This window comes from Molossus molossus, unplaced genomic scaffold (assembly GCF_014108415.1).
Source record: "Molossus molossus isolate mMolMol1 unplaced genomic scaffold, mMolMol1.p scaffold_m16_p_23, whole genome shotgun sequence".
NCBI lineage: Eukaryota > Metazoa > Chordata > Mammalia > Chiroptera > Molossidae > Molossus > Molossus molossus.
In genome coordinates this window covers 17421946-17444230 of record NW_023425359.1, presented here as the reverse complement: position 1 = coordinate 17444230, position 22285 = coordinate 17421946, and the positions used below count along the sequence as shown (strand labels likewise).

The 22285-nt window shown below is 47.4% G+C and overlaps 1 protein-coding gene across 1 annotated transcript in view; it reads right to left on the bottom strand.

The window, feature by feature from the left end:
- The window catches only part of RAB3GAP2 (RAB3 GTPase activating non-catalytic protein subunit 2), a 53764-nt gene that overhangs the window by 5204 nt on the left and 26275 nt on the right, over window positions 1-22285 (bottom strand). Inside the window, exons 14-31 of the mRNA XM_036277740.1 lie at window positions 21734-21950; window positions 21086-21229; window positions 20787-20869; window positions 20459-20523; window positions 18449-18539; window positions 16272-16399; window positions 13865-14078; window positions 13409-13506; window positions 12349-12454; window positions 11624-11787; window positions 10390-10618; window positions 7947-8120; window positions 7748-7854; window positions 5348-5414; window positions 3735-3805; window positions 2069-2104; window positions 926-1000; window positions 425-643 (exon numbers count right to left, since the gene is read on the bottom strand). Coding sequence (XP_036133633.1) covers window positions 425-643; window positions 926-1000; window positions 2069-2104; window positions 3735-3805; window positions 5348-5414; window positions 7748-7854; window positions 7947-8120; window positions 10390-10618; window positions 11624-11787; window positions 12349-12454; window positions 13409-13506; window positions 13865-14078; window positions 16272-16399; window positions 18449-18539; window positions 20459-20523; window positions 20787-20869; window positions 21086-21229; window positions 21734-21950 — 2288 coding nt within the window. The remainder of the gene's footprint in view (window positions 1-424; window positions 644-925; window positions 1001-2068; window positions 2105-3734; window positions 3806-5347; window positions 5415-7747; window positions 7855-7946; window positions 8121-10389; window positions 10619-11623; window positions 11788-12348; window positions 12455-13408; window positions 13507-13864; window positions 14079-16271; window positions 16400-18448; window positions 18540-20458; window positions 20524-20786; window positions 20870-21085; window positions 21230-21733; window positions 21951-22285) is intronic.

Below are 22285 nucleotides of genomic sequence, written 5' to 3'. Positions count from 1 at the left end.
CTTGGAAGTGGGGTCCCGACCCCACCGCAGCCCTGGCCGCTTCCCTGACTGCAGACTCCTGAGAAACTGAGCCAGAAACACCCAGATTCTCAACCCACAAAGATGGTAATAAACTCAATTTCAGCCATTCATTTCCGGGTTGATTTGTTATGCAGTGATAGATAACTGATACACAGTATGTACTCTGAATCCTTTTAAAAACACCTGGCTTCAGAACAGACGTGTGTCTGAAGAGCTGAAGCAGGAAAACAGGGTTAAGTTCCTCGGAAGGAGGAGAACAGAGCAGAGAGCAGCGCCCTCTGAACGGGAAGCCACGGGCTCGAGTCCCCGTCCACCCCTTCCATCCAGCTTCTATCAAACAACTGTTGTGCTCACGCCTGCACACCCCAGCTCCAGCTCGGCTCTGAAATCCCCGGTCCCTTACCTTACTATCAAACAGGGACAGTGGCTTCACGGACTTCAGAGAAAACCTCATGACCGCGTACAGGACGGAGCACAGGATGGAGTGGTGCTCCACCAGCGGGTAGTGGACAGGCTTCTGCTCCAGGGCCAGTTCCACAATGGAGACGGGCCCTTCCACCGCGAGCCAGGCGTCCTCCGTGTCCAGGACCGGCACCGGCACCTCGTCCCTGCTCACGTCTGCCTGCGTGCGAGGGCGGACAGCTGTTCAGTCGGAGACATCACCGCTTGCGAACACCTTCTTTAATGAGCTTACCAGGAGCAAAGTGAAAACCTCTATTTCTCCCACCGGCCCAAAGTGTAATGTAAAAAACCCCAAAATGTAATTCTAATAAGAAACATCACTATTTTTAGGCTTAAGTCAAAACTGTGAAATGAATAAATGAAAAGATATCTGTAGTCCTTTAAGTCCACTGAGTTTAAAAATATTTGACAACTCAGTTCAGAATGAAAATACCCCTTTTACCTCCATTAAAGTCTGAAGGAGATCCAGGCAGGAGCCGAGGAAAGAGGTCATTGCCGTGTCGCTCATCCCCACATCCTGTTCGCAAAAGGAACATAATTAGTTCCTGCAGCAAAACTGCTCTAGTCATTATCAGAAAAATAAAACTTTGTCGACACTGAACAGACAGGCAAGAATTTGACAGTCAAGTCCTCAGCACATTTTAATTCCTTTCTTTAGATTTAACTGGCTTTAAAAAGGATGGTCCTACGATCAACTGTGAACGATCAGTGTCCTGGGTGTAAAGACACGATGTCCTCCCCCACGGGCTGCGGCCCCGTACTCACTGGCCAAGACCTCCAGGGACAGGCGTTCGATAGCCAAGTAATTATGGTCCCACATGAGAGGTTCTGAGGAAACAGCCTGGTGTGTTTCAGAGCATCTTTTAGGGACTAAACGGAACCCTCCAGCCTGCGAACTCGAGACAGATGATGCACGGGCAGCCGCTCGTCCTGCCGACGCCCCAGGGCCTGCCCAGGAGCCTTGCGTCCACGTACATCTTTCTAAACCCATGAATCCCTCCCATCCCTAAGTGATTCAGAGTGAGTGTGTGTGTGTGTGACACACACACATGCACTGGTCACAGGGAGTCCCAAGCACATACCAGAATTCAACTGCGGTGACTTTTCAGGACTAAGGGCCTATAACAGCTGGGTTGGTATGTCCCAATCTTTCTTAAGATAAATTTGTAATAATATTTTGAAGTTTTGAGCTAAAGGACAGGAATGTTAAGACCCTGTGTGAAGGTGCACCCAATCTACTACTCCTGAGTCCACTTCCAGTGGGTGCCGCCGCCCGCCGCACCTTTCCCCTTCGCAGGACAGCAAAGCTGCAACAGCGACTTGTCACGGTTCTGTCCACAGTCCAAAGTTGAGACGTCTCGTGAAAACCTAGCTGAAACATGCTATCTGACAAACTATAAAGGTGAATGAGACCTGGCCAGAGTTCACGAGCAGCTTCCCTAATATAGTGTTCTCTTTCCAATGTTCTTATCTCCTGACATGTCATCGGAATGGTAAAAGGCAAAGTTCACCCCTACAGTTGATGAGGCTCCAGGTCAAGTGCAGGATTAACAACCGCAAATCTAGTTAAGGGAGATCCACTTACCCTTCGGCACAACCTGTCCTTGGGGGACTTTCCAACCTAAGACAAAAGGACATGAAATGCTGTATTTATTTAATAACTTGAAAAGGCATCACTATGGTACAGGAAATAAAAAGTAACCAAATTCTAAAAATACAAATATACCTGTAAATAAATGTGGCAACCGTAATAACATAATGCAATTAATTCTGTGGCAGAATTTTGTAAAAATATATTACGAGAAATATATCACCCTGGGCTCACAAATAATCCTTTTCAAAAACATAGTTTTGAACTACTAAATAAGAAAAACTAAAAAAAAAAGCCGGTTCTTTGTATAATCAAATAATTGGGTTGCCTTAACACTCAGAACCAAACTCAAGGCTACGAACAGAGAGCAGCTAAGAATCCTGTTAGCTGATAAAGACACACCATGATTCTAAGAGAAAGAAGGGACATCTAAGCAGACAGCAGTCATATGTCCAGCTCAGAACATCAGCTAATTTCCTCGATTCAATGAACAATAAGACTGTCCCACTCACTGCGTTCCACAGGGTGGGAGGGGCAGATAAAAGCCCCGCACTTCAGGAACACCCGTGACAGGACAAGGCACAGGGGACAGTGACAATGGGAGAAGGGACTCCCGCACCAAGGACTCTTCACCTCATTGCCTCGAGCTGAGATGACTCCATGGCCTTCGAACAGGCAAGCGCATCCCACCCCAGTTCCAACATATCTCACCATTGCCAGAATCGTCTTCTAAAATGCAAATCTGAACAGACCACACCTCTGCTTAAAATCGCCCGTGTCTTCGAGATCAAAGAAAAGCTACATGCCAGGCTGCAGGCTAAGCAGCTGACACCACTGGAAAATCCCAAACCCACCGCCCACGTGAAAGGCTCCTTCCTCCAGCCTGCGCTCCACGCACGGGAGCCTGCGGCCGACTAGCACGTGGCCTGCGAAGCACTGAGGCCTGCGGCCACTCTGCTGGAGGCCAGGCCCGTCCGGTGCTGACAGCCTCAGCCCCAGCAGCTGGTTCCAGGCTCACGTCACGTTCCCTCCAATCTACTTATGCTGCTTGTACAGGCTGTAATTATGGCATTTAACTCAACTGGTTAAAGATGAATGATGAAAAGGAAGAAGCTATTCATCTTATGTTGACTGCTCTGACAAGAACTATGGGGAGCAGCTAACTCCCAGGCCTACTAGAGTAGATCTAGGAAACAGCTACCAAGATCAGGGGATCAAGGAGGAGAATCTAAGGGCTCTGCACTCAGACTGCACCATAACTTAGAGAAAGCGGCCCTAGAACTCACAGGCAATGCGTTACGGGGTGTTTGTGCAGGAAAACCAGAGTAGAACCACAATCAACCCCGTTCCAAGAAAAACCTTGGCTGTACAGCCAGAGCTCCGGGAGTCAGAGTACATCTGTAGGCTTCAATTTAAAATAAAGCGTGAACCATGCTCGGACCACCGCCAGTCCTCTGTTGGGTCGCGGGGCTCTGCGGTGGAGCTGGCGTTTCGGGGCGGGCTCCTGCCAAGCCAGCAGGGGGGGCTACCCTTCCCTGGGCAAGAGCAGCTAACGTGTACAAATGCACAGCCTAACACGGCCCGTGTAAATCATCTTTCTAACACAATTAAGTAAGGGGACCAGACAGACAAGACGTCAGCACATGAAATGTAAAATTACCTTATCCATCAAGTACGTAGCCGCAGAAAACCTTTTAACCAAGAACGTGTTCCACATCATCAGTGCAACGCCTGCAGCAAGCGGGAGACAAGAAGTGAGCGGGAGCTGAGGTCTCTCCACGGCACGGAACGCGTCTTCCTTAAGCTTCTAACTATGCACTACTTGTAACGTTAATAAAAACCTGTCATAAAAATCAGAATGGGGCTGCAAAAGAGGCTATCCAATTGCCAAATCACCATAAAGGGAAGAGTCGTGTCATTAGTTGAAAGATAAATGAAAATGACAAAGAGATATTATACAACAGAAAGGCTAATTAAAAACGACGACAGCGCTGAGAGCTGGTGAGGATGTGGAGACAACGGGGACGGGTGCTCAGACACTGCTGATGGGACGACACGCGTAAAGGCACTCGGGGACCTGCAGCGGGAACTAAAGCTAAATGCGTGTCTAGCGCAGGACCCACAATTCCACTGCAGAAACGGACACAGAGACACGCGCTCGAGTGCTGAGAACGGCCTCACTGAGAGCAGCCGAACACTGGAAACCCACCCAATGTCCATCAGCTGATTTTTCTCATATATAGCCATCTGATAGAGCGACAGGTAAAAAATAAAATTAAAATTTAAAAAATACCAGAAATATATTTTGAAAAACAAAAAACATGCAGAATCACGACCCACAACAGCTGTTCCTGCATCGAGCAGGGAGGGCGTGAGGGCGTGAGGACGCCAGGAGGCTGCGTATACATAAACTGGGCACCAAGTTCGAACGTGAAACACCAGCCTGAAGTCAATAGGTAACCGGGTGTCACTGGTAAGGGGAGAATACTCTGGAGACCCCAGTTCCCTAATGAGTCACTTGAAATCTTTTTTTTTTTTTTTCTTGGACAAAGGTATGATCTAAAAAGATGAATAAATAAAGTAATTTTCAAGTTCTCCTCATGTTAGAGTTTCTGCAGTCCGACTCCATGCCACCCACAGAAAGGTGGTCCAGGAGACAAGTGGCTTGTCCAGAATGTATCCATGGCGCTTCCTCCTTCCCAGCCCCGAACCTCGTCTCAGAACATGCTGAGATGACTCACTGGCCCGGGCTGGGCGCCTCACCTCTGACAGGAGCCCATCAATCTATCAAATAAAGCCAGTAACCTGTTCACGACTTTCCTGCAACTGTGCACTCTTCCAGGGGACACCAGCGGTGCGCGCGGTGCAGCGGGCGGGGCGCACCGAGCCAGAGGCACCAGGTGCTTCGGCTGCCAAATTTCTTAATCAGGAGCCACAGTCCTGAGCAGCCCATCGCCTTCCCTCACCTGCCTGTGAACTAAAGAGCGAAGGGGTGCGGCCCACTCGGGTAATCTTCTCCTTCCCTGACCTAGGAACAGTCAGCTTGGGAAATGATGGCAGGGGGCGCAAGGTGACAAGGGCTACCAGCCCCCCTCCCTTCTCTGGACAGTTTTCCAAAGAACTAAGAAAACCAGTACTTTGTTGATAGCAATACACACTAACGTTAGGTGGTAGGACCATCAAATAAAAATGTCAAATAAAAATGTAAGAGGGTGTGAGTTTAAAGATTCTTGCCTCTTAAATCAGTTGAGTTTTTAACACCTGTTTACTTACCATTCTGAACATGCGGATTAAGAATGTGCTTCAAGTGTTCTATTGACCTAACAAAAAACCGTGCTTCCTTACATAAAGGGAGAAAAAAAGAGAAAAAAAATCATTTAACAAGTATTTCAAATACAAAGGGAGACTTCTTACATAGTTTCTGCATAAAGCTATAGAAGAATGTTGCAGTAAGATCACAGAAGTATTAAGAAAGAAGTAATTTTTCCTAAGACAACATCACGGTCTCCAATTCCCATCACCTATATCATGGTTGATTTCTAGAAACCCCAGGTCATACACATATGCTGACATCTGGATTCAAAGTTACTGTGAGCGTTCTTCTCAGTAAATACTTGAATTACACACAGATATGAAAACTAAATGTACTTATTTGCAAATATCATTCATTCATTATTCAACACATATTTGTTGAGCAACTACTATGCACCAGGCCGTGTGAGGCAGCAGGAGTCCTGTAGTGACCAAAGCAGACCCAAATCCTTGCCCTCACTGAGGTTATCTAGTGAGGGGGCTGGAGACAGAGGAAGTGAACTACGCAGGATGTTAGTGATAAATGCCAAGGAGAAAACATTACAGCAGCGAGAGGACACAGGAAATAATCACAGGGGATGCCCGACATTCAATTCTTCCTAATCAAGAATTTAAAACGCAAATACAGTATGTAAGACTTTCCCCAGAAATTATCCAGATCTCTGCTGAGTAATTTTGTGGCCTGAACAAAGATTACACAACATGTCCCCGTTGGTAATTAGAAGTGTCCTGAACCTGAGTTGTGTGTGTAAAATGGAACTGGGATGGGGTCAGATGGGACAAGGAGATAAATATTTAACAGGAAAAAAAATCCAAACAATAAAATTGGCCACTTATTTCAACTGTGAAGAGTTCCAACAATCGACAATGACAACCCTAGTCAAAACAACGGGCGCTATGCGAGCATCTTCTCTATAAACGGCTCCAACCTGCGGGGACAGCTGCTGTGAGGTCCCGTGTGCTTTAAGGAGAAAACTGAGGGCAAAGGGTTCAGAACCATCCCAAAGGTCCCAAAGCTGCTGACTAGCAGTGGCAGTGCGTGGGCTCATCTGTCTGTCCGTCCACTGTGCCAGTGCCCTGGGTGTATCAGTGAAAGCTTGTAAAACAGTGTTTCTCTTCAGTTTCACTTTCTAAGACCAGAATCTGGAATTGATTCATTCAGATTTCTGAAATTATGATGTCCTTGTTTTAGCCCTAACATTCTTTTTCCATGTGGGAAAAGTATCCCACGTGAGCGGCGAGCCTCCATGTGATTACCATTCAGACTGTAGAGGGTCCCCGTCCCTGAATCACTTCTCGGTCAAAGTTTAACTGATGAGACCACACCTCTGCTTAAAGCACTTACTCTTTACATGCCTTCCTTGACTGCCTGGGATTCCACGTTAGAGGCTTTCTTCTGAGGAAGGAAGACTACTGGCACCGTTAACGTGTCGGCGTGAACTAGTTCACCCGAGAGGTCTTCAGAAGTGCAGCCGGAGTGAGGACGAGACGAGAGCAATTCTAATCTGAGAGGCCGGAGGGGGGCCTGCGTGACCCGTGCGGCACAGGGACGAACACCGTGTGCTTTGCATCCTGCTGGGCCCTGGCAGCAGTCCTGAAGGACTGGCATCATCATTTAAGAAGGGCGGAGGGAGAAGACACAGGCTGAGAGTCCGAGCTGGCCCCAGCCAGGCCCTTGTCAGAAATGCATCAAGTCCAGTCTCCTGCCTCCAGGCACGCGGGGCCCTTCTCCCTACACCACTTGCAGACCGTGAATGCCCCGGAGCGAGGGTGGTCAAACGTGGTGAAAACGATGCCCAAGCAGAGCTGAGAGGCCCGCGAGGCCCATCAGGACTGGAGGCGGCCCTGTACAATAGTCCTGAGCGTCCTTCCGAGACGCACACGGGCAGTGAGGAGAGGCAGCCGCGTCTGAACACGGGGCCCCGGGCTGGCTTCAGGTCCTGACTCTGGCTCTGTCATGGTGACACAGTACTGAGAGTTTTCAGTTAGCCAGGTGCTAGGTTGTGTAGGAATCCGAAAGGAAGTAAAGAACATGCTCATCACAGCCTGACTGGGAACGGGAATCGCACTGGCTGCAGACAGAGGAACCGAGGCTGAATCCTGGCCCAACTGGGACTCAGCAGTGCGCCTTAGGCAGGGGACGCACCTTCCCTGAGCCCTGGCTGCAGGTGAGGATGATGGATCCCTGCGCTGCAGGGGCTACTGTGAGGGTCGGGAGCCAGCGGATGGACAGGGCCTAGCGCAGCACCTCGTACAGACATGTTCCCCAAGGGGAAGCCTCCCGTGTTCGCGTCAGCTTTTACTAAACTGTCCCCAGAACGCGCAGGGTGCGCACAAGCACAACCCTCGGGCCGGGCTCACCTCCGGGTCCTTGTTCCACTGAACCACGTACTCCCAGCAGCAATGCGCGTGCAGCACGTCCGGTTCCAGGCTGCAGGGGAACTGCTCCCGGGCCGCACGCAGCAGATCTGAAAGGCAGAGACAGGGACGTGTGACACCTGCCTTCAGGACTCCCTGCCAACCCTCTCCCTGGAGCTCGGAGTCCTCCGCATCGTGTCACCTGGTATGGCTCCTAAGTCCGCGCCCACCTCTGGCGCCTCCAACGAACCTCTGTTCATCCCTTCTCTGGGTTCGTCTGGGTTTTCTGCATCTCTCTCCTCATTAGCCAGTTTTAGTACTTCGGGGCTCAAGTCCTGTTTAAATACCCACTTGGCCACACTGTCTGCAATGCCACCTGCAGTTTGGAGGCGAGAGAAAATGAAAGTTGCAGCATTGGCGGAAGGGGGCCATCGGGGCAGGACCTGCATTTCCAATCCCGAGATCTAAGCCCAACGTTCAGTTTACAGCCTGAAGGTGACCCCAAACCACGAGATTCACTGCAGTGCTGCGACCTACACTCCACCTGTGAGGGCGAGTGGGGTGCTGGCTACCTACGGGCATCGTTAGACTTGCCTAAAATATTAGACAAATACAAATGCACATGTAGACCTGTCTGAATACCACAAACCTGCTACACTCACAAATTCAAAATACACTAGACCACACAGAAAAGGGATGCAAACATCTTTAAAACACCTTCTTTAAATATGAGTGAAAACAGGTGGATTAGCATGACACTCACGTAGGCTTCTCAGGCAATACATTCCTTGTAACAGTCAACTAACTAGCCTATATAATACTTAGGGGCAAAATTTAGCCACCGTTCATCAACATGATGCTTTATGCCATCTTGCAATCAATATTGTCCAAAAAATTATTTTGTAGTTTTGCAAACTACAAAAACGTTCACGATGAAGAGTCCTGTTTATCTAAAAAAAGATTAAAAATTTACCAAAACGTGCCCTGGCCAGTTTTGCTCAGTGGTTACAGCATTGACCTGAAGACCAGAGAGTCCCGGGTTTGGTTCCCGCTAAGGGCATGTACCTCCGTTGCGGTCTGTCCCCGACCTCAGTTGAGGTCGTGCGGGTGGCAGCCAGCCGATGTGCCCCTTTCACATTGATGTTTCTCTCTCTCTTTTCCCCTCTCTCCCCCTCCCACTCTATCTGAAGATAAATGCAAAAAGGTCCTTGGGTGAGAATAAGAAAATAATTTTTACCAAAACGATTTCTCCGTCTTTCCTCCTTTTATGATTCAAATGTAAACCTTTCCGCAAAAGAGATGCCTCACGGTCAAAATCACAATAATCAAGAGAATCTATGGGAGCAGTGAACTGGGTGATGTAATTTCTTATGTTTGGCTTCCGAATCATTTGCAGATTCTCATTCCAGAATCAGGGCCCCGGTGATACTGCTTCGGTTCACATTAAAATGGTGTTCCCACACTTTCCCCAGGCAGCAACGGGGGTGCAGCGAGACTGTGCCAAAAAATCTCACGACTTACAAAGAATGAGAAAACGCATTAACTAAGTAAGAAGCTATAAATACCTGAGTATTTCTAAACCCAGAAACACAGTCAGTCCGGATCATGTGCCTGACAGCTGCTGGGAAGAAAAGGGGCACGAGAAAGACCACGAGAGGTAAACTGCTTGTGGTCCTGCGAGGGGAAGCGCAGGACCGAACCGAGGACTCCGGGGAGGGAGCGCGCTGGAAGGAAGGGCCGAGCTCTATGGGAACGAGGAGGAAGCAGAGAATCTGCAGTTCAAGGTCATAAGGGGTCTCTGGGAGGAGGTGGCCCTCGAGCTGAGTGAGATGGAGAACTCAGGGCTCCTGGAGAAGAAATCAGAGGAGGAAGGGGAGGCGGAGACAGGGAAGAGCACAGGCTCGGACCCAGAGACAGGGACCCAGGTGCTTCGCTTGCGTCCAGTCCAGCGACAAGAAACGCGACAGTGGTTGGATTCAAAGTCAGACGGCAGAGCAAGTGCTGGAGTTCCAGCTCCGCTCCAGCAGTTTCTGACCTTGATAGTCTCAGTCTTGGTCCCTTAAACTCTTAAGAATGATGGACAGCCCCAAATAATTTTAGCTATGGATATTTATCAATATTTATGGTATTAGAAATTAACATGGAGAAATTGTAAAAAATGGTTCATTGATTTTAAAATAAAAATAACAAACCCACTGCACATGAATAGTTTATGAAAATAACTGAAAATAGCTGGAATTCCAGCAAGATGTTCAGTGAGGAGTGGCGTGGCGGCGAACCTCACGTCGGCTGGGTCCCAAGCCCCCGATGAGCTCCTGCACCCCACCCACGGGGCTCTCCTGTGCCGGCTGAACTGCAGGGAGATCTGGCCTCCCGAAGGCACGGAGCTGGAACGGGGGGACTCCTGAGGCCTCTGCCATTGTGAAGCCAGGGACGTGAGTGGGGTTCCTGAGCAGAAAACTACAGAACAGACTTTGAAAAGATTAACTGAGAAGACGTGGTGGGCTGCTAATATATTTTTTAAATCTGAGTGCATTGCTCTTCCCTTATTCTTTCGGTCATTTCTACAAAACAACAGCAACAAATGCTTAGGCCACAAAAACAATTAGCTACAGACGCTACGACAGACGGCAGACGGGGCTCACCTCGCCCTCCCTCGAGGAGCTTCCTAACCGAGAGCCGGGGGAGCGGCTCGGCCGGCAGCGACGCCACGCGGACAGGGCGCGCGTCCGCTCTGCTGTGCAGCAGGGTCTGGAGGATAAGGCAGTCCTTCAGCTGCTTCAGCAGGAGTTTCCAGTACTCGGTGTCCAGAGAAAGGGCCTCCCAGGAGTCCGTGAGGGCCTCCGCGTCAGCGTCCACGGCTGTCTGGGAGAACTAACAGAAAAGGCCCCAGTGATAATCTGGCAAAGATTCTGAATCACCATGAACTTGAATGAGCCTTGAACTTGAAGGCTGATGGACAGTCAGGACACACCACACAGATGCTGTTTCACAAATATTATACTTGGCTGGATGAGACTTGAGGCTCAGGAGTGGACGTGAGACTCGGGCACCGAGGATGGAGACTAGGCATTCACAAACACGCCTGTGTCACCCTGTCCCCCAGGCCATGGGGGTAGGACCCAGCTTCTCGATCAGTACCCGGATACTGTACTGATCCCTCTTTAGAATGCACTCGCCAGCGTAAAAAATGTGCCTGCAATTTCTCCCTCATTATTATAAACCTCTTAAGCTAGTGATATAAAATCGAGCCTACAAACTACTAAGACTGACAATGTGAAGTGACTCTCCGCAGACCTATTCAAGTGTCTCATCCAGTTTAACGCAACATCCCTCTAGAAAAAGTTATCTGAGCTAACAAAAGCTATCCGGGATGTTAGTCTTTCTTTTTGTGAAGTCTCCAGGAGATGAGGAAAACCACCCAGCAAAGGGTCAGCAGGGAGCGTCCTCTGCGTCACTGGATGCCAGTGCCCCAAACACCGCCTGCGAAAGGGGGTGGAGCCAAGGGCTGCCTCCGCAGGAGCTGGAACCACCCCGAGAACCACGCAGTCTAACCCTGACCTCTTTCAGGTGAGGAAACCGGGGCACACACCTCGTTTCAGGGATTCACCACCAATCACCAGCCACGGGCAGAGCCAGAGCCAAGTTCCACACTTGCCCTTGGGCCACGTGGTGACGTCTAAGTTCAAGTGTGCGCGTCATCTAAACGAGCACACTAAGGGCAGCACCCCCACCCCTCCTGATCCCAAAAAAAAACAAGAACCCGTGGACAGGCAGTTCGGACCCCAATGTTGCAGGGGAAGCGTGTGGCCTCAGAAAGCGAGGAGCTGCCCCACCGAAGGCGGGACAGGCAGGGACGGCAGCCGCTCTGCCACGTACCTTCTCCTCCTCGTGCGCGCTGCCCGACAGCTGCGCGGCGACAGAGTGCCCCACGTGCGCGGACAGCAGGGCAGCCCCGTTGCTCTCAGACTGGACGCAAGCCGTGCGCATCCGCTGCCACCAAGGGGACACCGACTGGGAGTCCCACGTGTCGTCGATGGCCACTGCAGCAAAGTCGAAAGGGGCTCTTGGTTTCTCAGTGCTGGGGTCCGGTCTCAGACTGAACAGTGTCGAAGCTGAATTCCCAGTGCGTGCCTGTCTACTTCTGAGTGAACTGGACAGCACATCTACAGTCTATTTCAGCCGGAACATATATCCCACTTACTTTTGTGTCAGTCATCTTGTTTCTGAACCAACTTTACATCCCTCTTTGCAATGTTTCATCATTGCTGAAAGCTACTAGTAAACATTTGATAGATTATTGTTCTCAGCAGAACAAAAATAAGAAAAGTAACGTCCACCAGAGACGACTTGGCTGACCTAAGAGTGCAGCAAACGCCCCGCTGGGATCCCCTGACCTGATGACGCAGGGCCCTGGTTCTCCACGAGATCCGGGCGGGGCGGCGGGAGCTCCCCTTGGACACACACCCGAGTCTAGGGTGAAACTCTGCGGACTGTCGTGGCCTCCTTAGGAGAAACCACCGGCCCTGCCGGGCTCTGTGAGAGCAGAAGCCGAGCAGCCCGTCCTGCCGGGTGCAAGTCCGGGTCCCGGCCCGGCACTTTACCTCTCGTCCTGCTCAGGAGAGACAGCACCGTGTGAAGACAGTGGACAGACTGCGGCTTCTCCAGAATGTCCTTTTCCTTAGAAAGCCAGACGCTCAGGAGCAGAGACTGAAATCAAATTTAAAGCCCTTTCAGTCTAAACAGTATTTCACTTCAACGAACTCTTGAGTGTGTACAAGTGAGTTGGTCTTTCTGGGAAATGAACACCTGGCGGGGACATCATGTGACGTGAGGGCAGAACGGTACCCTGTCTGCCTAAGAGCGTCCCTGCCACCTGCCAGAGACCCACATCCCACCTCCATCCCCCCCTGGTTTAAGCGCTGCTGGGGCCTCGGCTAAGGAGGCACTGGAGGAAGGCCTCATTCAACGTCATCGACGGTCTGTGCTCGCAGCGAACCAACTCATACACATGGGAGTTAAGTTCCTTCAGCACCTCCTCAGTGTTCTGACAACGTGACACTGAACAAGAGGGTGTATTTCGAGGACCTGCCGTATCAGAGAGTAGGCCCCTGGGCTGCAGTTTTACTGCAGGTTCAGTGCTGTGCTGGTCCCTGGGATGGTTCTTCTGTCTGCATGTCCTACAGCATGGAGACAGCTCACACATGTTCTCAGTTAGGGAAGGTCAGATGTTGTGTGTGCTGGGCCCTGGGACGGTTCTTCTGTCTGCATGTCCTACAGCATGGAGACAGCTCACACAAGTTCTCAATTAGGGAAGGTCAGATGTTCTGTGTGCTGGGAGCCAAGTTCCCTTGAGCTTTGTTCGTTCTAATGCAAACGTGTTTACTGGTGACTGCGGTCCCTGTGACGGCATGCATGCGTGTCTGGTTCTAATTTGTTCTAGGCCAACCATGGACTATGCTGTCACAATCTACAGGGAAGGAGAAGCAGAAAATACTATTAATTAACTAAATTATGGGGACTATAAATTTCTTTGACCACTTTTAGAAGGTTTTCACGTACGCTATGATATGCTTTAGACAATGGTAAAAAGAAGAAGAAAAAGATGGGTGGTCCCGATGACGTGAGCAAAGGGGCGCAGCTCCCAGCACCGAGACTCCTTACCAACAGCAGCTGAGGGCTGAGTCCTGCCGCCTCCAAAGTGTGACACACGTCCTCCGTGGGGCTTTCTCCACGCAAACACTTCCAAAAGAAGAAACTGCCTAGTGAACAGGAAAGACATGCATTGACCAGTGACTACTTGCCACCTGGACAGTCTTCCTAAACTGCAATCTAAACCCCCCGAAGAGCAACACAGCAGGAGCGGAGAGATGCTGGTTCGATTTGCTTGGCAGCACATCGTCCCGGCTAACAGCGCCCCCTGCGCATGCTCCCTGGCACACTGCCACCGTTTCCATGGCAGCGCCAAGCATCCGGAGCAGCTTCAGCTAGCCGACATATACATGTGGAGTTCTCTGGGTACTTTAAGCTCAGAATGAACCGGGTCTTTGAGATGCTGTAAGCTCGTCCCAGGCCTTCCTCCGCGGGGGCCGGGTTCCGACAGCCCGCTGTCCTACCTACCTAAGGCCACGCACTCCTCGTCGCCTAGCTGCTTCGTGCTGACCACACCCTTCTCGTGCTCCAAGCACTCCAGGAACGTGCTCACCGGCAGCACACCGTCCTGCTCGTCAGAGAACCGGACAGCGGTCCTGCTGTTCTCTTGTCTGTACTTCCCCAGCAGTGCCTGGAGCTTGACGAGCTCCTCTTCGTCAAGCCTTAGCAATGCAGCCAAGTCCTTAAAAACAGGAGAAGAGTTCGGACTAGACCACGTCTCTGTATGCGCCTGCCCTGTGTGTCAGCCCCACCAGCTGGAATGACAGGCTAGACCATGAGCCCCAGACGGATTCGGAAGCAGTGACCGCTGCAGTGCGCTCAGCTGAAAACCTGGCTCGCACATTCGTGAGGAGGCCATTTAAACACAGTCAACGGAGAGTACCATCCTAAAAAAGTTTCCTGAGATTATATTTTCTAAAAGGTTCACATTTTAATAAACATGTTACTGTGTGATCAGAAAAAAAATTAACAAGGTTATCAACTGCCACTCTTGTGATTCTGAGGAGATAAACTCAGTATGAAATTGAATGCTCATTTATTAAGCAGCATAAGCACTGTAAAATAAGGACATTGGCAACAAGTCTCACGGTTTCTACACATAAATTCTCCCTGCGGCTCTCGGGGACACAGAGGCTGACAGTCCTGGATGCAGCCCGCCGGCCTTTCCAGCTACTTTTACATGTCCTACGTGCAGAAACAGCTCCCGATACCATTACTTTCCTAAATGATGGAGAAGCGCACACACACACTCACTCTCTCTCTCTCTCTCGAGAGAGAGAGAGAGAGAGAGATTATGGCTAATTTGCCATAGCCAGCAATCTTTCTTCCCCCATGCCGCATGACTAAAGCTGCATCCCTGCACAAGAGCAGTTTCATTTTTTTCTTTATTTACTTACTAAGGCTGTTGTTTTTACAAACCAGCCAAATGCGGACCAGCAGTTCAATGCTATGCTGAGTTTATCTACCAGCTTACGTGAATTCTGTCCCAGAGAAAAATTAGCCACTCAGCCTAGAAGCTCACTGCATGCTTTGTAAAGGAGCTAAACAAGTCTACGGCAAATATGGTTTTAATTCTTTAAAAGTGCTTTAAACATAGAAAAAGAATCTGAAAACTGATTTTTAAATTCTGTAGTTCTTTTATCTTTGCACGTTATGTTGGGCTATCAAGTAGAAATAAATTCTGCAGGGGATTACTGAAGCCATCTATTTAACTTTCTCTGGCAGGGGGTGAGACAGATAGTTGAGATCTTATGAAAAAATTAGGCACCAAAGAATCTATATAATGCTTACGCAATCCTGTAGACATAACTTAATCAACCTGAGCCTTCCTACTGCTTGAAATAATTCTACATTATTGGTGAAGTGGCCAGCAAAAGAAAAGATCCTGAAAAATGGCTGTCATGTACAATGGCGATCACAGAATATTATAAATAGATTACTGTTCAAATGCTTTGTAAAATCCGTCTCTAATCCCAAAGATGAAAAAGATGTCAGAATGAGGAGGTTGATTCCATCACGGTCAGAAAATCTCCTCTAAATTTCATGTTTAAGAAATTGTTATTCATGCATGCATATTTAAAATGAGCCGCTTCCACTCACTCTCAGAAGCAGCAGATAATTTTCTTTATAGCACTACTGGTGGCTGATGTCACTAACCCACTTTAATAACCACTTTGCTTTAGGACAACCGGCCATGGTCACTCAGTAAGCTGAGGGGAAGAGAGGGTACGCTTTCTGTAGTCCCCATCAAAGAAACTTTCTCTCTCTGTGTGAAAAGTAAGAATTGTGGACACACTCCTCAGAAATGAACAACACTGCGCTGTAGTAAAGACTGACAGGCGCTGTCACTTTTATATGTCTTACAGAATAAAAGCACAGAACATTTACCATAATCATTTTCAATACTTGGATGTGAGATATAGGACCTTTGGAAAGTGCATTCCATTACGTGTACAGAACAGATGAGCTGTGTGAGCTTGTAACAACAACACAGAAAACGTGGTCCCACCTGCCTGGCAGAATCATTTGTTTATTCTTTAAAGGAAATTCGAGTTTTGCTACTGCAGTAAACTGACTGTATGCTAACTGGCGAACGTCCAGAAGTTGTATTACAAGAAGTAACCTTAAAAGATGAGTTGAGAAAAACTAGATGCTTCTAGTGTTGTGTAAATGGATTAACTATAACATTTCATTTTCTAGCATAAATAGTATAAAGTTAGCAGCAAGGCACAGAGAGCCAGCAGGACGCCTTGTAAAGAAAATGCACTTTTATGCTTTATAAAAATGCTCACTTTTCTACTTCTTTGCTATCAATTTTAAAAACTGACAGTTATCAGCAAGGTCATTCTGGATGATGGGTCAGGGGATTACGCACGTGGTCCGAGAATGGTGTGTCTGGGTGGAAATCAAGGGAGTTCAACCGACTGACAGACTCATAGAGATGGAGCAATTTCAGTTTACTGGTGCAGAACTGCAGCAACCCTTCGTCAACAGACTCAATCTCTAACAGGCAGGAGGAGAAAACACATTAAAGAGATGTATTTAACAGATTCATAAAAGGCTTTTCTTCATTAACTCTCTTACTATTACATAATTCCCTGTTGTCCTATTTTATTCAATACCGTGGTGCTTAACTATAGCAGATTAATAAGACAAAGAATTTTTCAATCACAGCAAAATATCTAAATTTTTTAATGAAATAAGGTGCTCTAAGAGTAGAAGTAGAAAAAGAAAAAAGAAAAATCTTGGTCTAATACTCAAATTTAAGTAAATGATCTGGAAACAGCTTTGAAAATGTCCTCTCGGCCCATAACTCACAGGCTGCCTGTCAGGCTCACACATGCAGACAGACAGAGTCAAAGCTGCCTGGCTCGTCTTGCTGCCGTGGTCAAAGGTAAAACACAACCAGAAACTGGATGGTGCCAGATGTCTCCTCAAGAAAGGTTGGCAAAGAGACCAAAAGTGGAATTCCACGTAATACTCTCTATCAATCAGGTTTTCTTTCACCATGAATACTGGGAAAATACTATATGCTGCATCCATGTATGATGAATTAAATATATATATGTAAAACAAGTATTTATTCTTTAAAAAGGCAGACACTGAAAACCCCCAAGAACTCTTCCTTAGGATGCACTAACCTGGCACATTCTCCAAGTTGTTACAGCCTGATAAAACTTAGAACTCTAAATACTTGACATTTTTTAAGACTTTCGTTTATGGACAGAACTTGAAAGACAGTGATGATTTTATAAAACTCCAATAACAGTGTTTACTCTTGGTCTGGTGCAAGGTAACTGTTGATTTAATAAATGTTGATATTTCGTTAAAGTTCTGTGGGATGGGGGTTTTATAAGTGTACAGTGCTTTTAAAAAGAGAGAGTTCTAACAAGTTCTATGCATCAAAGAAGTCTACTGTTTACCAAAAGTCAGCTTTATATGTGTGTTAAAAAAAGACTCTTGCCCTGGCTGGTTTGGCTCAGCGGTTAGAGCGTCGGCCTGCGGTCCAGAGAGACCCGGGTTCAGTTCCCGCTAAGGGCACCTCGGTTGCAGTTTGTCCCCGGCCCTGGTCGGTCGTGCGGGTGGCAGCCACTCGATGTGTCCCTTTCACGTCGATGTTTCTCTCTCTCTCTCTGTTCCTCTCTCTCCCTCCCACTCTACCTGAACAAAAAATGGAAAAATGTCCTCGGGTGAGGATAAAAAAAAAAAAAGACCCTTAAAATTAGGATGCCTCAAGTCCTTAGAGGGTATATTATAATTTGTTTCTTAAGTCGCTTTAAGTTGGCTTAAATATAATTAACATGAAGCTGGCTTTATATCATAAACGTCAAAAGCAAAAAGTCACTAGATGAAGTCAGTACCCTCTACACTACAATTTAATTGAGTTAGGAAATCAGAATAAATTGAATTTTATAGCCCAGCTGGACAGAGTATGGGGTTACAACCCCATAGTTAGAGATGTAATTCTTTTTCAGACAGTAAATTCTGAACAGTAAAACAACTGGAAAACTCAGAACTAATTACTGAATCTGAGTCTGTGACTGGAAGTCTAACTGTTTACGAGGGAAGGGATGAGAAAACACGGACTCCATACATGAGCAGAACATTCATCAAATCAGAAATCAGAAGTACTTTTTATCATTATCTTGGTCAAAATGACATTAAAGAATGTCCCATCTCAAAAATCTCCCTCCTCCCATAAAGTTAAATAAAAAATAACACGGCCAACTTCCTCCTCATGCCCAAGGCTTTCAAATATGCTACAACTATATCAGAATAATCACTTCATCATCCTATACCGATATCTTCCCTCACAGTGGACGGATTAAAAACAAATATTTACAGTAAGAAACAGAGTCAATGTATCCAGAGAGCTCAGATGAACAGCAACTCATACAATGAACAAGGAATAAAGAAGCGCCCAAGTCCTAACGTTCCCTTTCATCTTACATTATTTCCACATTAAAGTAACAGGGCAGTCTCATAAAAGAGCTTTCCACAATCAGTAATAAAATGAAGTGAGACCATAACCACCATCAGTATAATCATTACCTTGGTTTCTCAGAGTGTCCGTGAGAGTCTGAGTGATGTTTCTGAGGCAGGAGAAAGGTAGCCGTCCACTTGCCAGAAGGCTTTCCAGAGCCTAGAAGACAGACATGGAGCAGCTCCAGCAATCAGAAGGCAACGACTCTGTTTACATGTGACATTTACGCCTCCACTTTCACTACACCAAGTTTCGATGGGAAGCTCCATTTATAAGATAGTATACATACCTGTGAACTAAAGCTGCATCATAAGTAACATGTAATCAATTTCATGTCATGCCAAATATGGTATAATGGCAAAAAGTCCAGACTGAGTGAAACAACCAAAAGTGACTGATGTTTAACAGAACAGCCAGAACAAAACAAAGACAGACATAAAGCTATTCACTAACAAGATGAGTTTGAATAAGTCTATACTATGTATGAATGAAAAGTAGAGGCTGTTATTGTTATGTAAATAACAAAAGCAGACAAGTGAATTACTGCACATGGCACGGCTGGTTGAATCTTCAGCCAGTCTACCTATATGTGCTCCCCACCTCACCCCACCTGCCCCTTCCTTCCCCCTGGGAGAAACTGAGGAGCCTCCATCACCAGCTCCAAAATATCTCTTCGTGCCTCGAGAAGCAACCATCAGAATCACCCGTGGACGAGACACGGCAGTTCAAGTCCACACCTATCATTTCACATTAGCACATTAAGTTTGATTTTTATTGATGAGGCTATTTTTTTAATCAACTCCATTCTCCGTATCTTTTATTTTTATTATTTTCTTTATTGACTTTTAGAGAAAGAGGAAGGGAGAGGGAGAGAGAGATAGAAACATCGATGAGAGAGAACATCGATTGGCCGCCTCCTGCACGCCCCCCACTGGGGATCAGGCCCACACCCTGGGCATGTGCCCTGACCAGAAATCGAACAAGCGACCTCTTGGTGCAGGGTGGACACTCAACCACTGAGCCACACCGACAGGGCAATGAAGCTAGTTTAAAAGGTTGGGCTGAGAATGCGCATGAGACAAATGTCAGCTGTGTTTGTGGCGGAGAAATGGGCTTAGCGGGTGGCTCGAGGCCTACAATGACGCAACTACCTGGAGGATACAAAGAAAGTGACCAAAAGGGGCAAATACCCTAGGAAATGTCCTCTGGATCTTCTGTCTACTATGACACAAGCCAGCGGATGACTTACTTCCCAAGCCAGATCTGGTTTTTCTCCCTTGAGTGTCACATACAATACACAAATTTCACTATTAGGTTTTCTAGCAGTTTTAATAAAATTCATAGCTTCATACACAATTCAGTTGAAAAGACAGAAAATGCATCCATTATGTTTGAAAGGAGCCATATAATAGTGCTATGAGTAAAGCCCTGGCCGGTCTGGCTCAGCAGTTAGAGCATCAGCCCGTGGAGCAGAGAGTCCCGGGTTCAGTTCCCGCTAAGGGCACGTACCCCGGCTGCAGTTTGTCCCCGGCCCCGGTTGCAGTCGTGTGGGTGGCAAACCTCTCTCACATCGATGTTTCTCTCTCTCTCTTCCTCCCTCTTTCCCTCCTGCTCTATCTGAAGATAAATGCAAAAATGTCCTTGGGTGAGGATTAAAAAAAAAAAATGCTATAACTAAAGAAAAGCAACAGAAAAACCCAATTCCGAACACTGGAACCTTAGGGACGGGAGGGGATGCAGTTGTGGAGAGACACGCAGGGCTCCCCGGAGCTGCTGGTGGTCATCGCCTGGGTTTACTTTATTATTCCTTAATCTGAACAGGTGTTATGCATGGATGTGTGTGTGTGTGTAGAACACATATACTTGCTTGTGTGGTAGTATTACTAGCTTATTCAAAAAAGAAAGGAGAAAAGGGACGCAGGAATTCCCGCGTGGGAATATCAAAAAGGAAGAAAGAACATGAATAAAAACATAAAAGGCCAGCCTGTCCTGTTTGGAGGAGAAAGAAGAAAAGAAAGATTTTCTTCGCAGGAAACCGTTAATAGCTACTCAGCAGGCAAGTCCACATATACGCTCACCTGCTTTTTGGTTGCAGGGTACTTAATATCGAGAATTAATTCCTTTATTTCTGTTTCAACCAAATCTAGAAAGAGAAAATGAACCAAAGTAAAATTTCCACTTTTATGGCAGGTCAACTTTACTCTGAAAGAAAAGTGCCTACATTTGACCCCCCGTCAGTTTCAAGGATGCTGGTTCTCTCGCGATACTGTTACAGATGCTAACATCCCGACAGCCTCCTGGGAACGAGCTGCCGTGGCTCAGCCACGCAATGGCGCTGCACTCAGTCACACCAGTGACTTCAGGAATGACAGAGCGTGCTCCTTGTGTGTAGTACAGGACACCCACCGAGATCGGGAGACTTTGCTTTCAGCAAGGCTGCTAATTTCTTCACTAAGTGCATGTCCTTGGCCCGTTCACTCTTCTTGTCACTACAACAATAAGCACAACACGTTCTTACAGAATGTGTCACTGTTTCCTTCTAATTCAGACACCCCAACTGGGTCCTGTCCTTTATATTCTTCCTACTTAACTTTAAAGGTATCAGTCTAATCAAAAAACCACCACCACAAAACAAAGCAAAACCCACAGGTGCAGGACTGGGCCGAGCTGGCAGAGGGCGTCAGGGAGCGGACACAGAATCTCACCTCAGCGCCAAATGGAAAGGAACAGTCACGGTTTTCACACTTGCAGACACGGGATCGACGAGGCAGATCTGGTACGTCTGTGGCTGCCAGCTCTGACTGGTGACGTTATTTAAGCCCATTATCTTATAGCCAGGATACAGAAGCCTGTGAATACACAGAAATCACACACCAGTATGGTAAAAACATGAGTGAGAGGAGAATGCCACAAGGTGCCGCCACTATGGCCTGGGACCACAACCTCACCGGTCATTCAGAAGCATCAAAGGCAAATGAATACAGACTGATACGGAAGTGAAGCAGGACCCGGCCGGCATGGCCCTGCCTGTCACACTGTGCCAGAACATTCAGTGAGCACAGGCCCGTGTTGCAATGGCAAACAAAGCATTCACCGCAGCTAACATCTGAAGGGGTCTTCCCTCTGGAGCCCCACAGCGTAATGGACGAGACAAATGGCAGCACCAAAGCTAACTCATTTAGTAGTACATCGTGGCCTTTTCAAGATTTCTTTGTTATTAGATGTTTGCAGGAAAAACCGTAAGAAAGAACATTTCACGTCTCAAATAAGTTGCAATTGAAGAAGCGCATTTAATAGAAGCTTTATTTGAATGCGGCTCCTCTGTCATCAGACGATGCAGGTTTGCAGCTCACCTACAGTGCTTCCCCACGTTGAAAGCTCCCACTCTGGGTCCCTGCTGCGTGCTCCACACCTCCAAAATCCCCCTCCTTGGTGCGTAGATCACCAGGAACTGAGCCACTCGACTGGGACCCTGAGTATTTCCAAAGGGGGAGGAGTCCACCTTTTCCGGGGCTCTTTCGTGGAGGTCTTCTACAACTTGGATCCAACCAACCTGGGCATCCCGATACCCTGGGAGGAGAAAAGGGGTGCTATTGGTTAATAATCTAAGTTTAATAGACTTCTGAAGCACTATGGGATTTGGGGGCAGGGGGAGACTTGAGAAAAGCTATTGTTATTTCCAAACTATGAAATAAACAGAAAATAGTAATTATAATAAATATGGAATCAATATTTTGCTCTATTTGCTTCAGATCACTTTTTTCTTTAAAAAGAAAACAGTTATCACTGAAGTGTCATGAGTTCCCTTCTCTCCCTTTAGAAACTCCCTCCCGTTAAAACATTCTGAGGAGGTAATCAAGTAGAGACTTAAAATAAAAGTCCAATTAAAATTTAAGAAAGAGATC